Here is a 13,977-nt window from a genome sequence, read left to right as displayed (position 1 = left end):
ATGTGGGACTCGATCCCGGGACTCCAGCCAGGATCATGACCTGAGCCGAAGGCAGTCGCTTAACCAACTGAGCCACCTAGGCGCCCCTCTGAGTTCCTGCTTTCAATTCTTTAGTGATTATACCCAGAAGTGGAATTGTTGGATCATAACGGTAATTTTGTGTTTAATTTTTTGAGGAACTGACGTACTGTTTTCCACAGTGGCTGCATCATTTCTCATTCCTATCAGCAGTGTAAAGAGTTTCAATGTCTCCACATCTACTAACACTTGTTTTTGTGTTTTGTTTTGTTTTTTATAAATGTTACAGGGGAAGAAAAATCTTTTTTCTCTACCTTCTTAGGTTCAGTAATTAAACTGACAAAAGCCAGATTAACAGGAGGAAAAGGCTTATTTCATATGTAAATGAGGGTCATTACAGACATGAAACGAAAACCCGAAGAAGCAGGTAGGCCTGAGAGCTTATATATCATTTAGACAAAGAGCCATAAATCGTGAAGACCTGACAAGACAAAGGAAAAGGAGTTTTAGCTTCCAGAGGCAGTAAATTGTGAGAAGGTAATATGTGGGGGAAACTAATGGAATGTACGGGTTGTTTAAGATGTATTTGCACAGATTTTTTTTTTTTTTAAAGATTTTATTTATTTATTTGACGGAGAGACACAGTGAGAGAGGGAACACAAGCAAGGGGAGTGGGAGAGGGAGAAGCAGGCTCCCCGCAGAGCAGGGAGCCCGATGTGGGACTCGATCCCAGGACCCTGGGATCATGACCTTAGCCGAAGGCAGTCGCTTAACTGACTGAGCCACCCAGGCGCCCTATTTGTACAGATTTGTCTCAACATCAGTTCCCTGTCTCCCATGATGAGAATGTTGTCACCTTTCTGCTTTGAAATTCTTGGAGAGCAAAGCAGGGAACACTTCCTGCATCTGATGTTTCTTAGTCATCTTCACTTCCAAATAATCTTTATACCACAGTGGCATACTTTAGGATGCCCTTCCTATCCTAAAAATGGGTATGAAGTGGTATCTCATGGTGGTTTTAATTTGCATTTCCCTAATGATTAGTAATTTGAGCATCTTTTCATGTGCTTATTATTCATTTGCATATCTCCTTTGAGAACCATTGGAATTGTGACTATTCAGATTGTGACCTGTTTTTAAAAGAACATCTTGGCTGCTCTGAGGACAGTGGCTTGAAGTGGGGTTGGAGAGGAATCTGGGAAACTACTTGAGAAACAGTGGCAGGAATCCAATTGGAGATGATGATACTTGGACCACACTCCTTTGCCTCTTCAGATCTAGTGCTCTACAGACAACTTCATTTTTTTTTTTTTTAAAGATTTTATTTATTTATTTGAGAGAGAGAGAATGAGAGAAAGCACATGAGAGGGGGGAGGGTCAGAGGGAGAAGCAGACTCCCCGCCGAGCAGGGAGCCCGATGCGGGACTCGATCCCAGGACTCCAGGATCACGACCTGAGCCGAAGGCAGTCACTCAACCAACTGAGCCACCCAGGCGCCCCAGACAACTTCATTTTAAATGTGTCTCCTCTCCTTCATTCTTCTGCTTTTGGGCCATATACACTCTTAATTCCTTTTGTAATCTCTGCAGTTGCCTAAGAACTTTCCCCTGGGGATCCTAAAAATATTTATGAGTCTATCTTAGGTCAAAATAATGATGATAATTTTGTTTTTGCCTTTATTTAAGAGATTTTATTTATTTGAGAGAGAGCAAGTGAGAGAGAGAGCGCCCCTTGTTTTTGCCGTTAAAAACTACTTGGGCCAAATATGAAGTTTGACTTTTTAGACATTAGTAGACAGTTAATATGGTGGCCTAGAAGTTGGGATGAAAAAGTTTTCAGGGCGCCTGGGTGGCTCAGTCGTTAAGTGTCTGCCTTCGGCTCAGGTCATGATCCCGGGGTCCTGGGATTGAGCCCCACATCAGGCTCCCTGCTCCACAGGAAGCTTGCTTCTCCCTCTCCCACTCCACTGTCTGTGTTCCCTCTCACTGTGTCTCTCTCTGTCAAATAAATAAATAACCTCTTTAAAAAAAAAAAGTTTTCAGATTGTACACTATTTTGGTTGAGAAAGGACTCTGATAAATACTGTGCTCAATTGTAGCCTGTTTTTTTCCTCCCCATTACCCCTTCCTGTTCAGGGTCGTTATAGGTAGGTGCAAGTAAGAAGCCTCTGTCACACCTGATGCACTGACTTGTAACATTGAATTTAGTGGTCCTACTTGGAGCTCTCATTGCTGCTTTATGAAGAAATTTGAGATTTGGAGAGTGGTTCCCATTCTTTGCTGCACATTGAAATAACCTAGGGTTCTTTTTTTTTTTTTTTTTAAGATATTTACTTATTTATTGAGAGAGAGAAAGAGCACAAGAGAGTCTAAGAGAGTGGCAGGGGGAGAGGGAGAAACAGGCTTCCTGCTGAGCAGGGTGATCCCAGGACTCTGGGATCATGACCTGAGCAGAAGGCTGTTGCTTAACCAACTGAGCCACCCAGGTGCTCCTAACCTAGGGCTCTTAAAAACCCAACCCAACCCAACCCAACCCAAACCCAACCCAACCCAACCCAACCCAACCCAACCCCAACCCAACCCAACCCAACCCAACCCAATCCAACCCAACCCAAACCCATCCCATCCCATCGACATTTAATTTAATTGGTATGGGGTGTGACCTGGCATGGGGATTTGTAGAAAACTGTCCAGGTGATTTTAATGTAAAACATTATGAGAAGAGACCCAAAGGCATAAATGTATCCTTTTGGGAATCTTAGTCACCTCTACTGGGCTTGCTTGGAATTACTTGTGGAAATGAACCCTTAGAGAGGGAGGAGCGAGCAAGATGGCAGAGGGGTAGGAGACCTAAATTTCATCGTCCCAGGAATTCAGCTAGATAGGGATCAAACCATTTTGAACACCTACGAACTCAACAGGAGATCGAAGAAAAGAATAGCAGCAACTCTGAACAGAAAAGCAACCACTTTCTGGAAGGTCAACTCAAATCAAAACATACTCTTGGGTTAATGCCCAGGTTATCCTGGTTGGGAACAAATGTGACATGGAAGACGAGCGGGTCATCTCAACAGAGAGAAGCCAACATTTAGGAGAACAGCTTGGGTTTGAATTTTTTGAAACAAGTGCCAAGGATAACATTAATGTCAAGCAGACATTTGAGCGTCTTGTGGATATCATCTGCAACAAAATGTCCGAGAGTTTGGAGATGGATCCGGCCATCACTGCTGCCAAGTAGAACAAAAGACTCAAGGAAAGCCCTCCTCTGCCATAGCCCAATTGTGGCTGTTAATGTCCTCTCCCCACACACAGGCAGCTTGAGGGGGCACATCACCAACAAACAGCATTTATAAATGGTTGATTAACCTTCATTTCTACTGCCTAGTAATTATTTGAGGGAATCTTTGATGTCAATGGCTCATACACGCATTCAATTAATGGGAGATTTCCTGTGTTAATACGTGGCAAATATGTGATCTCAACTTTGTAAGGACTATCCATCTATAAACATCTAGTATTTGCATGTTAAAAAAAAAAGGAAAAAAGAAATGAACCCTTAGAATAGTTTTCAGGCCTTCTTGGGTTGCTTCAGAGAACCCTCATGGGCTTTTGAACTGCTCAGCCCTGTGTCAGGTATTAGCTGGCTCCAGGCCATCTTTTTAACTTGGAGAAGGCTCCAGGGTGCCTTTTCTCCTTAATAGCTCTCACACTCACTTTATTCCTTGGTGTCATTTTGTAGTTTCCTAGTGTAGAGTGGGATAATGGCTCCCAACTTCTCACAGGCCATCTTTTTAACTTGGAGAAGGCTCCAGGGTGCCTTTTCTCCTTAATAGCTCTCACACTCACTTTATTCCTTGGTGTCATTTTGTAGTTTCCTAGTGTAGAGTGGGATAATGGCTCCCAACTTCTCACCTCTTTGCTATTCTTAAAGACACCCTTTTCATGTAAAATGTTTAACTTCTTTGGGCACCTGGGAGGCTCAGTTCGTTAAACTTGATTTCGGCTCAGGTCACAATCCAGGGTCTTGAGATGGAGCCCCAGGTCAGGCTCCATGCTCAGTGGGGAGTCTGCTTGAGGATTCCTTTCCCCTGCCCCTTCCCACTGTGTGTGTGTGTGCGCGCGCGCGTGCGTGTGTGTGTACACTCAAATCTTAAAAAAATTTTTGACTTATTACTATAGAAAAATGTGTAACAAACACAAGCAAGTTACAAAGCATACGAGTATTTTACTATAGTAGTCCCTATAAAGCTTCCTGACTTCTCTCTGAGATGGGCTGCTTTAGTTGAGGGCAGTGGTGAGCCAGACACATTCCATGGAGAGTCAAGGCTATGAAGACCTTTCTTTTCTTTTTTTTTTCCTTTTTTTTTTTTTTTTAAAGATTTTACTTATTTGAGAGAGAGGGAGAGAGCACAAGCAGGGGGCGTGGCAGAGGGAGAGGGAGAAGCACGCTCAAAGCTGATCAGGGAGCCAATGGAGGGCTTGATCCCAGGACTCTGGTATCATGACCTGAGCGGAAGGCAGAGGCTAAACCGACTCAGCCACCCAGGCGCCTGTATGAAGACCTTCATATAGGCCCGTTTTCTGAATTTAATAGTTAGCCAGTATACAGTCAGTATAGAGCAATAAGAGGCTTTTTATCTTTGGGCCCCCACCCTGAGAAACACTAGGTTTAAACTAGGCTTTCTTGTTCCTTGGGATTTATTACTTTGGGGGCATATCCTCCTTAGCTAAGTTTCTGCCCTGTCCACTATCAGGGTGTTTTCTCTCAGTGTCTGGTGTTCATACTGCCGCTCACTCTTTAAGCAAAGTTCATGGTTAAGTTTGTACCGGAGGAGGAGCAAGATGGCGGAGGAGTAGGAGACCTGGATTTTGTCTGGTCCCAGGAATAAAGCTGGATGCTGGATAGGGATCAAACCATTCTGAACACCTACAAACTCAACAGGAGATCGAAGAAAAGAATAGCAACAACTCTCTGAACAGAAAAGCGACCACTTTCTGGAAGGTGAGGAGCTCAGAGAGGTGAAGCAGTGGTCACACCTGCTTCTTACACTGGACATGATCCTGGCACTTTGGTCCCAGACAACATTACCATGAAGTTCCATTAAACCCAAAATAATAAAATCCTGAACTGGAAAAAAAAAAAAAGTTTGTACCTAGTTGGAGGGACTTGTACAGCTTGTACCTAGTTGGAAGGACTTTACCTGTTAGAGATTACACTCCCTGTGTTTGACTCTCAACCCCACCTCTCTCCCTGGATCTCCTGTTCCCTGTCTAATGCCGTTATAGTCTTGGGATTTGTCACTTTGGTGGAGTTCTCTAAAACCTATCAGTTCTAGTAGGGCTGGGTTTAAGGACCTTTTGTAAAAGAAAGGACAGACCCTGAATGGAAATAGAGATTCTGAACTTGTAGGCTTGTAGCTTTTGCCAAGTTCAGGCAAGTGAGGTCTGTGGCCGAGGTAAAACTCTTAGGCAGGTTAACCACCTCTCTAAGCTTTCATGTGGTCTTTTTTTTTTTTTTTTTAATGTGGTCATCTTTAACGTGAGAATAACAACATCTTTCTTTTGAGGTTATTGCAAAAAAAGAATGAAATAGCTGTTGTGGAGTGTTTCCTTCCACCATAGGAACTCAGTGGTTGCTCATGGCTGCAGTTTCTGCTGTTGCTATTTTATTGCCGTTGCTGCAAAAGAGTGGCGTGGGTTCAGGGCCTGAGCTTTGAATCCTCTCTCTACCACTATCCATTTGTATGACCTTGGACAAATTATTTAACTTCTCTTTGCCTCAGTTTTTTTCACCTGTTAAGTGAGAACATTATTAATGTGGGAGTTGTGAAGATATAATGAATTAAATCATATAAGGAGCTTAGAGCAGAATTTGGTATGAAGTAAGTAATTGTAGTAAGGCTGTTATTTAACTGAAGTACCCTCTTTGCCTCTGGTTTTGGCTTTGGATATGTATAGCGACCTAAAACCTGTCATTTTAACCTTTATTTGCCAAAACACCTAGGAGTCTATGTTCTTAATTCTCCAGTGATGTCACTTTTCTGGTTTTGTTGTCATGCCAGCTTTAGAAGCCTGCTGTGACTGCTTCAGAGCAGATACCCAGTTGGTCCTTCTACTGGGTGTTGACACACCTACAGGTCAGACTTGAAAAGACATAGGAGCCAGTAAAGAAAGATCTCTAAAGAAGAATATATTTAATATATGTGTGTAAAGAAATTCTTTTATTTTATTTTGTTATTTTTTAAAGATGGTATTTATTTAACAGAGAGCGAGAGAGGGAACACAAACAGGGGGAGTGGGAGAGGGGAGAAGCAGGCTCCCCACTGAGCAGGGGGCCCGACGCGGGGCTCAATCCCAGGACCCTAGGATCATGACCTATGAGCTGAAGGCAGACGCTTAACCGACTGAGCCACCCAGGAACCCCAAAGAAATTACTTTAAAATTATCTTGGGCATCCAAAACTTGCACTTTTTTTTTTTTTTTTTTTAAGATTTTATTTATTTGACAGAGACACAGCGCGAGAAGGAACACAAGCAGGGAGAGTGGGAGAGGGAGAAGCAGGCTTCCCGCGGAGCAGGGAGCCCGATGCGGGACTCGATCCCAGGACCCTGGGATCATGACCTGAGCCGAAGGCAGACGCTTAACGACTGAGCCACCCAGGCGCCCCAGAACTTGCACTTTCTGAACTCAAATGTAAAATCTGTAGAAAAAATATTAGGTTCATTTACTTGACTTTGTTAAGTAAAGTTTAGTAATCCAGTATTGATATTAATAGTAGAGTTTCTTTTTTTTTTTTTTTTTAAAGATTTTATTTATTTATTTGCGAGAGAGAGAATGAGAGACAGAGAGCACGAGAGGGAGGAGGGTCAGAGGGAGAAGCAGACTCCCCGCCTAGCAGGGAGCCCGATGCGGGACTCGATCCCGGGACTCCAGGATCATGACCTGAGCCGAAGGCAGTCGCTTAACCGACTGAGCCACCCAGGCGCCCAATAGTAGAGTTTCAATAAGATCTGAAGAGATTTATTTTTTAGTATGGTAACTAAATAAGGAGAAGTGGAAGAAAGTTTGAAAAGGAGTTAATTCTTAATTTTTAATGCAGTTATTATTTTGCTATACTAATTAATATGCCCAGTTAGTGGGGTAATCATGCTTATAGTGAGGTTTCGCAGGATGGGTACACTTCAACAAGAGAAGATGGGTGTTCTTCAAACCTTGGAGGCCCAGAATTTATTAGCAGTGTATCAGGGACTGGGGGGCCGGGTAGGAGGAAGAAAGAGTGGGAATTTTCTGAACTGGACAGGTGAATTGCCAGGGTAGAAGATCCCCTGCTTACACATATCTCAACATACACACATCTAGAGAAGTTTTGAATACAAAGTTTTGTATTTTGATTGTTTTTACATAAGATTATAACAGATATTCTTTATTTTTTATTATTTAAAAAAAGATTTAAAAGCATCTGTGCTTTTAGAAAGCAAACTTTTAGGGCAGAACCATAATTTCCCTAGTGTCTAGCACTAGGGAAAGTGATTAAATGCTCTGCAGAGTTAGCCTTTACTGTATTCATTTTTAGTCTTATTCTCAAACTTTATTAGTTTGGCTATGTGATTATACCCTATTAAGCGGATTAAAATCGGTATGTTTTATTTGCCCATACTGCAGGAAGTTAAAAAGTTCTTAAGGATTATTTTCATTAAGCTGTGAAATATACTTCTTGACTCTAGATGTATTTCCATGTAAAGAATTTTACTCCACTAGGTATAATTGAAGAGTTTTCTTCACTGGACACTTTGGTGATTCATATACATTATTATTTTCCAGGTCTTTCTAGATTCCATGATTGTCATCACCTTTATCTTTTTTTTAATTGAAGTATAATCTTTTTTTCCTTATATAATTTTCCCTTAAATTATAAAAGTACATTCCTGTATCATTTAAAATTTGGAATTGCAGATTTGGAAATACAGCAAAATTTTCTAAACTGTTTTAGCACTTCTCATTATGTCTGGCATAAATTTAGAAGTATAAACTTAAAAGTTTGTAACTTATTTTTCATCTTACGTTGGATGCTTAAGACGATCTTGTTGCCATTAGCAGTATTTTCTAGTCACTTTTTCAAGTACTGTCACACTTATTTAATTGTGGGATTTTTTTTTTTTTCTGGTCAGGCATTTAATGACTTTCTAGTCTGTTTCACCTTTCCTCATTTTCTCACTTTCACTTTGGCATCTGCCTTTTTTTTTTTTTAAAGGAAGAGGAGGAATAGGTTTTAGACATTTAGTTTGGAAAACTATATTTGAATAGTCTCCTATAAATCTTACTATATGTCCATAGTTTTAGTTACTAATGACAAGAAGTCATTCGGAGAATTTTGTGACCATGGTGGCATTTCAGTTAATTGACATTTATGTCCGGTTTAAATTTTTTTTTTTTTTTCCCGGTTTAAATTTTTGAAGAGCAATGTAAATGAAACCTGGAAGCTTTAGTCATGGTGGAGAGAAAGTTGTCAAAGAAGATGATACAGTTTCAAATCACAGCGATTTATAGAATCTCTTAAGTTTGTCGTTGTCTAGTCTGTTAATGGTATAGCTTAAGACTAATCCCCTTTTCTCTTCTCAATTTTACAGAGTTAATTGAGAGTGGGAGGCAACCTTGCTGAAGATGAAGAATATACAGTATTAGAGGAGATTTTTTTTCTTTTTTCTTTCAAAAGTCTTGGTTGCTTGGTGGCTTACATCTAGTCACCACCCTTCAGTGGAGTGTATTTACTTCATCAGAAATGATTTTTACAATCTCAAGAAAAACCATGTCCCAGAAATTGAGTTTACTGTTGCTTGTATTTGGACTCATTTGGGGATTGATGTTACTGCACTATACTTTTCAACAACCAAGACATCAAAGCAGTGTCAAGTTACGTGAACAAATACTAGACTTAAGCAAAAGATATGTTAAAGCTCTAGCAGAGGAAAATAAGAACTCGGATGTTGAGAATGGCGCTTCTATGGCAGGATATGGTAAGATAATCATAGACTTGTCCTGGTTTTCTCCTCTTCAACCTGTCCCCATTTCAAGATAGTTATGGAAGGAAATCCAACTCGTTACTTCATGTGTAGGTCTTTCCAAAGCAAATTTTTCTTGACTTTTTATTGTGAAAAATTTCAAATGTACTGAAAAACAGAAACAATGTGATAAATACCCATATATCTGTTGCCTAGATTTAACAATTGTTAAAAATTGTTAAAAAATTTGTCTAATTTTTGAAGACCAGTTAAATTGTAGAAATTATGACATTTCACTGCTAGATATTTCCATACGTATCTCTAAACAAATGACGTTTTTATACATAATTATAATTGCATTATAATAATACCTAGTTCATATTTACATTTATCTGTGCCAATGTATACCATCAATTATATAACATCTATCAATTCCTAAGAAGCAGCATTTGCCTTTATCTCCAATATTGTTTATTGCTATTCTCCCTTTCACATCATGGGTTCCTACTGTGGTTTTGTTTGTTTTTGTTTTTTACTTTTTTAGATTTTGTTTATTTGAGAGAGAGAGAGCATGCATGAGTGGGGGTGGGGTTGGGGGGAGGGGCAAAGGGAGAGGGAGAAGCAGACTCCCCGCTGAGCAGGGACCCTGACACAGGACTTGATCCCAGGACCCTGAGCCGAAGGCAGATGCTTAACCAACTGAGCCACCCAGGCGCCCCTTCCTGCTTGTTTTAAGTTTTGTATGCATGCCATGTTCTCTCTTGCCTTCAACACTTAGAAAAAAGAGAGAAAGGAGAGGTAGAACACTTCGTATATGAGTGTGTGGGCATTTTCTCTATTTCAGCATTTTGGTTTTTTTTTAAGTTATACATGTATTTAAAGAATCAAAATGTGTTATGAGTCTGATAATAAAAAAGGGCAGTTCTTCCCACCTCCAACAGTCCTTAAATTTCCCATTCCTTAAAGCCAGCCATTTAAAATTATTTAATCTGATTTACTTGGTGATTACCTCCATATCTCTAAATAATATGCTCTATGAGCTTCTTCTTGATTTTTCCAATTATAGGAGTTATCTCTTAACTTCCCACTGTGCAAGGTGAGGGTTCAGCTTTCTTTTTTACCCAAAATTGCATCCCACCCACCCCAGGCTGATTTCACATACATGTCCTTTTAGTCCTGCCATTTTCCCAATATAATTTTGTTAGAACAATATGCAGTGTTTGCGTTTTTATGACTGTGTTAATGGTATTCATTACTGAGCTTTATTGTACACTATTACTTTTCCTTTCATGTACAACTTTATTTTTCCCTCTAGAATTAGTAAATACTGATTTTTGTTTCTTTGCCTAGTTTTCTACCCTGACTTCCCACAGTTGTTTAAGTCTCCTCCCAGTATATTCAGACATATTAGCTATTTCATCACATTCTTTATCTTGAAATCTTTCCTAGAGCCTTCTGATCTGCTCTAGTTTGGACTATTTCTTCTCTAGGCTTGTGGTGATGAATTATTTGGGATCTTACTCCACAGTCATCCTGGAACTCCCTTTACCTCTCTTCTTTTGGATCTCCCATCCCCTAGAATCCTGTAGCTTCCTCTTTATTGGTGACTCCCACATTTTAGGGGAACAGATCCTTGTCGTTTCCTCAGAGAGGTATAAGAGAGGTCAAAGTTTTGACTCCTGGCATATCTGAAAAGATCTTTTTATTCCCCCTACCCTCATGCTAAATTGATAATTTGACTGAGTATAGAATCCTAGTTTGTAAATAGTTTTCATTAGATTTTTAAAGTCTTTTTTTCTTTTTTTTCCCTCCTTGGCTTCCAGTGTTCTTTTTGAGAATCTAATGCTGTTGTGATTCTTTATTCTTTATGTGTGACTTATTTTTTGGAAGTTTGTGAGATCTTTGTCCCATAGTACTGTTCTGAAGTTTTTCAAAATGATGTTCCTGGGTATAGATTTCGTTCATACATATGCTGGGACCTCAGTGGGCACTTTATTTCCCCCCCAATTTTAAAACTGTTTCTTTACTAGTACCTGATATCTAAGAGGTGTAACATTCATGACTCAGGATAATGATCATGCTCTGATGTGCCCTCCTTAATGCCCATCACCCAGTTACCATTTGTATGTCTTTGGAGAAATGTCTGTTCATTGTCTTCAGCCCATTTCTTGATTGGATTATTTGTTCTTTGGGTGCTGAGTTTGATAAGTTCTTTATAGATTTTGGCTACTAGCCTTTTTTCTGATAAGATATTTGCAAATATCTTCTCTCATTCTGTTGGTTGTCTTGGTTTTGTCGACTGTTTCCTTTGCTGTCCAAACGCTTTTTATCTTGAGAAAGTCCCAATAGTTGATTTTTGCTTTTGTTTCCCTTGCGTTTGCCTTTGAAGATGTATCTTTAAAGCAACAAGAAGTTGCTGATGCCGAGGTCACAGAGGTTGCTGCCTGTGTTCTCTAGGATTTTGATGGATTCCTGTCTCACATTTAGGTCTTTCATCCTTTTTGAGTCTATTTTTGTGTGTGGTGTAAGAAAATGGTCCAGTTTCATTCTGCATGTGGCTGTCCAGTTTTCCCAACACCATTTGTTGAAGAGACTGTCTTTTTTTCCATTGGATATTCTTTCCTGCTTTGCTGAAGGTTATTTGACCATAGAGTTGAGGGTCCATTTCTGGGTTCTCTGTTCTGTTCCATTGGTCTATGTGTCTGTTTTTGTGCCAGTATCATACTGTATTGATGATTACAGCTTTTTTTTTTAAGATTTTATTTATTTTATTGAGGGAGAGGGGAGAGAGAGAGAGCAAGTGAGCGCACGCACAAGTTGTGGGGAGGGGCAAAGGAAGAGGGAGAAGCAGACTCCCCGCTGAACGGGGACTCCAGCCCCCCCATGCTGGGCTTGATCCCAGGACTCTGGGATCATGACCTGAGCCAAAGGCAGATGCTTAACTGACTGAGCCATATAGGCGCCCCTGATTACAGCTTTGTAATATAGCTTGAAGTCCAGGTTTGTGATGCCACCAGCTTTGGTTTTCTTTTTCAACATTCCTTTGGCTATTCGGGGTCTTTTCTGGTTCCATACAAATTTTAGGATTATTTGTTCCATTTGTTTGAAAAAAGTTAATGGTATTTTGATAGGGATTGCATTGAATGTATAGATTGCTCTAGGTAGCATAGACATTTTTATTTTATTTTATTTTTATTTATTTATTTGACAGAGAGAGACACAGCGAGAGAGGGAACACAAGCAGGGGGAGTGGGAGAGGGAGAAGCAGGCTTCCCGCAGAGCAGGGAGCCCGATGTGGGGCTCGATCCCAGGACCCTGGGATTATGACCTGAGCCAAAGGCAGATGCTTAACGACTGAGCCATCCAGGTGCCCCGGTAGCATAGACATTTTAACAATATTTGTTCTTCCAATTTATGAGGATGGAACGTTTTCCCATTTCTTTGTGTCTTCCTCAATTTCATGAGTGTTCTATAGTTTTCTGAGTACAGATCCTTTGCCTCTTATTCCTAGGTATCTTATAGTTTTTGGGGACAATTGTAAATGGGATTGACTCCTTAATTTCTCCTCCTTGTGTCTCACTGTTAGTGTATAAAAATGCAACTGATTTTTGTCCATTGATTATATATCCTGCCACTTTGCTGAATTTCTGTATGAGTTCTAGCAATTTTGGGGTGGTCTTTTGGGTTTTCCACATAGAGTATCATGTCATCTGCAAAGAGTGAGAGTTTGACTTCTTCTGTGCAGATTCAGATGCCTTTTATTTCTTTTTGTTGTCTGCTGCGGCTAGGACTTCTAGTACTTTGTTGAAGGGCAGTGATGATGGTGAACATTGCTACCATGTTCCTGACCTTAGGGGAAAAGCTCTCAGTTTTTCGCCATTGAAAATGATATTTGCTGTGGGCTTTTTGTACATGGCTTTTATGATATTGATGTATGTTCCCTCTATCCCTACACTGTGAAAAATTTTAATCAAGAAAGGATGCTGTACTTTGTCAGATGCTTTTTGTGCATCTATTGAGAGGATCATATGGTTCTTGTCCTTTCTTTTATTTATGTTGTGTATTACATTCATTGATTTCCAGATGTTGAACCAACCTTGCAGCCCAGAAATAAATTCCACTCAGTCGTGGTGAATAATCCTTTTAATGTACTGTTGGATCCTGTTGGCTAGTATCTTGGTGAGAATTTTTGTATCCATGTTCATCAGGGATATTGGTCTGTAATTCTCCTTTTTGATGGGGTCTTTGTGTGGTTTTAGGATCAAGGTAATGCTGGCCTCATAAAATGAGTTTGGAAGTTTTCCTTCCATTTCTATTTTTTGAAACAGCTTCAGAAGAATAGGTATTCATTCTTCTTTAAATGTTTGGTAGAATCCCCCTGGGAAGCCATCTGGCCCTGGACTCTTGTTTGTCGGATATTTTTGACTACTGCTTTAATTTCTTTGCTGGTTATGGGTCTATTTAGGTTTTCTGTTTCTTACTGTTCCAGTTTTGGTAGTTTATGTGTCTCTAGGAATGCATCCATTTTTTCCAGATTGCCTAATTTGTTGGCATATAGTTGCTTATAATATGTTCTTACAATTGTTTGTATTTCGGGGCACTTGGGTGGCTCAGTTGGTTAAGCGACTGCCTTCGGCTCAGGTCATGATCCTGGAGTCCCGGGATCGAGTCCCGCTTTGGGCTCCCTGCTCGGCAGGGGGTCTACTTCTCCCTCTGCCCTCTTCCCTCTCGTGCTCTCTGTCTCTCATTCTCTCTCTCTCAAATAAATAAATAAAATCTTTAAAAAAAAAAATAATTGTTTGTATTTCTTCCGGTGTTGGTTGTTCTCTTTCATTCATGATTTTATTTATTTGGGTCCTTTCTCTTTTCTTTTTATAATCCTGGCCAGGGGTTTATTGATCTGATTAATTCTTTCAAAGAAGCAGTTCATATTTCATTGATCTGTTCTACTCTTCTTTTTT

The 13,977-nt window shown here is 40.1% G+C and overlaps 2 protein-coding genes across 4 annotated transcripts in view; both read left to right on the top strand.

Annotated features, from left to right (window-relative positions):
• FAM221A (family with sequence similarity 221 member A) overlaps positions 1 to 13,977 on the top strand; it is a 104,530-nt gene that overhangs the window by 9,258 nt on the left and 81,295 nt on the right. The gene's annotated exons all lie outside the window — the stretch shown is intronic.
• The window catches only part of CCDC126 (coiled-coil domain containing 126), a 104,130-nt gene that overhangs the window by 64,645 nt on the left and 25,508 nt on the right, over positions 1 to 13,977 (top strand). For 2 of the 3 annotated variants that reach the window (XM_064575167.1, XM_045864562.3), the window contains exon 2: positions 8,645 to 9,031. In XM_064575167.1, the coding sequence (XP_064431237.1) occupies positions 8,797 to 9,031 (235 nt within the window). In that variant the 5' untranslated portion in view covers positions 8,645 to 8,796. Of the gene's footprint in view, positions 1 to 8,644; positions 9,032 to 13,977 lie in introns of those variants that run through there. The other variant, XM_064575166.1, reaches the window with a different exon arrangement.

The sequence above is a fragment of the Mirounga angustirostris genome, unplaced genomic scaffold, assembly GCF_029215605.1.
Source record: "Mirounga angustirostris isolate CCGP_5_RB_7025 unplaced genomic scaffold, mMirAng1.0.hap1 SCAF_12, whole genome shotgun sequence".
NCBI lineage: Eukaryota > Metazoa > Chordata > Mammalia > Carnivora > Phocidae > Mirounga > Mirounga angustirostris.
Note: the sequence above shows the minus strand (reverse complement) of the source record. Positions and strands in the feature narration are given on the sequence as shown.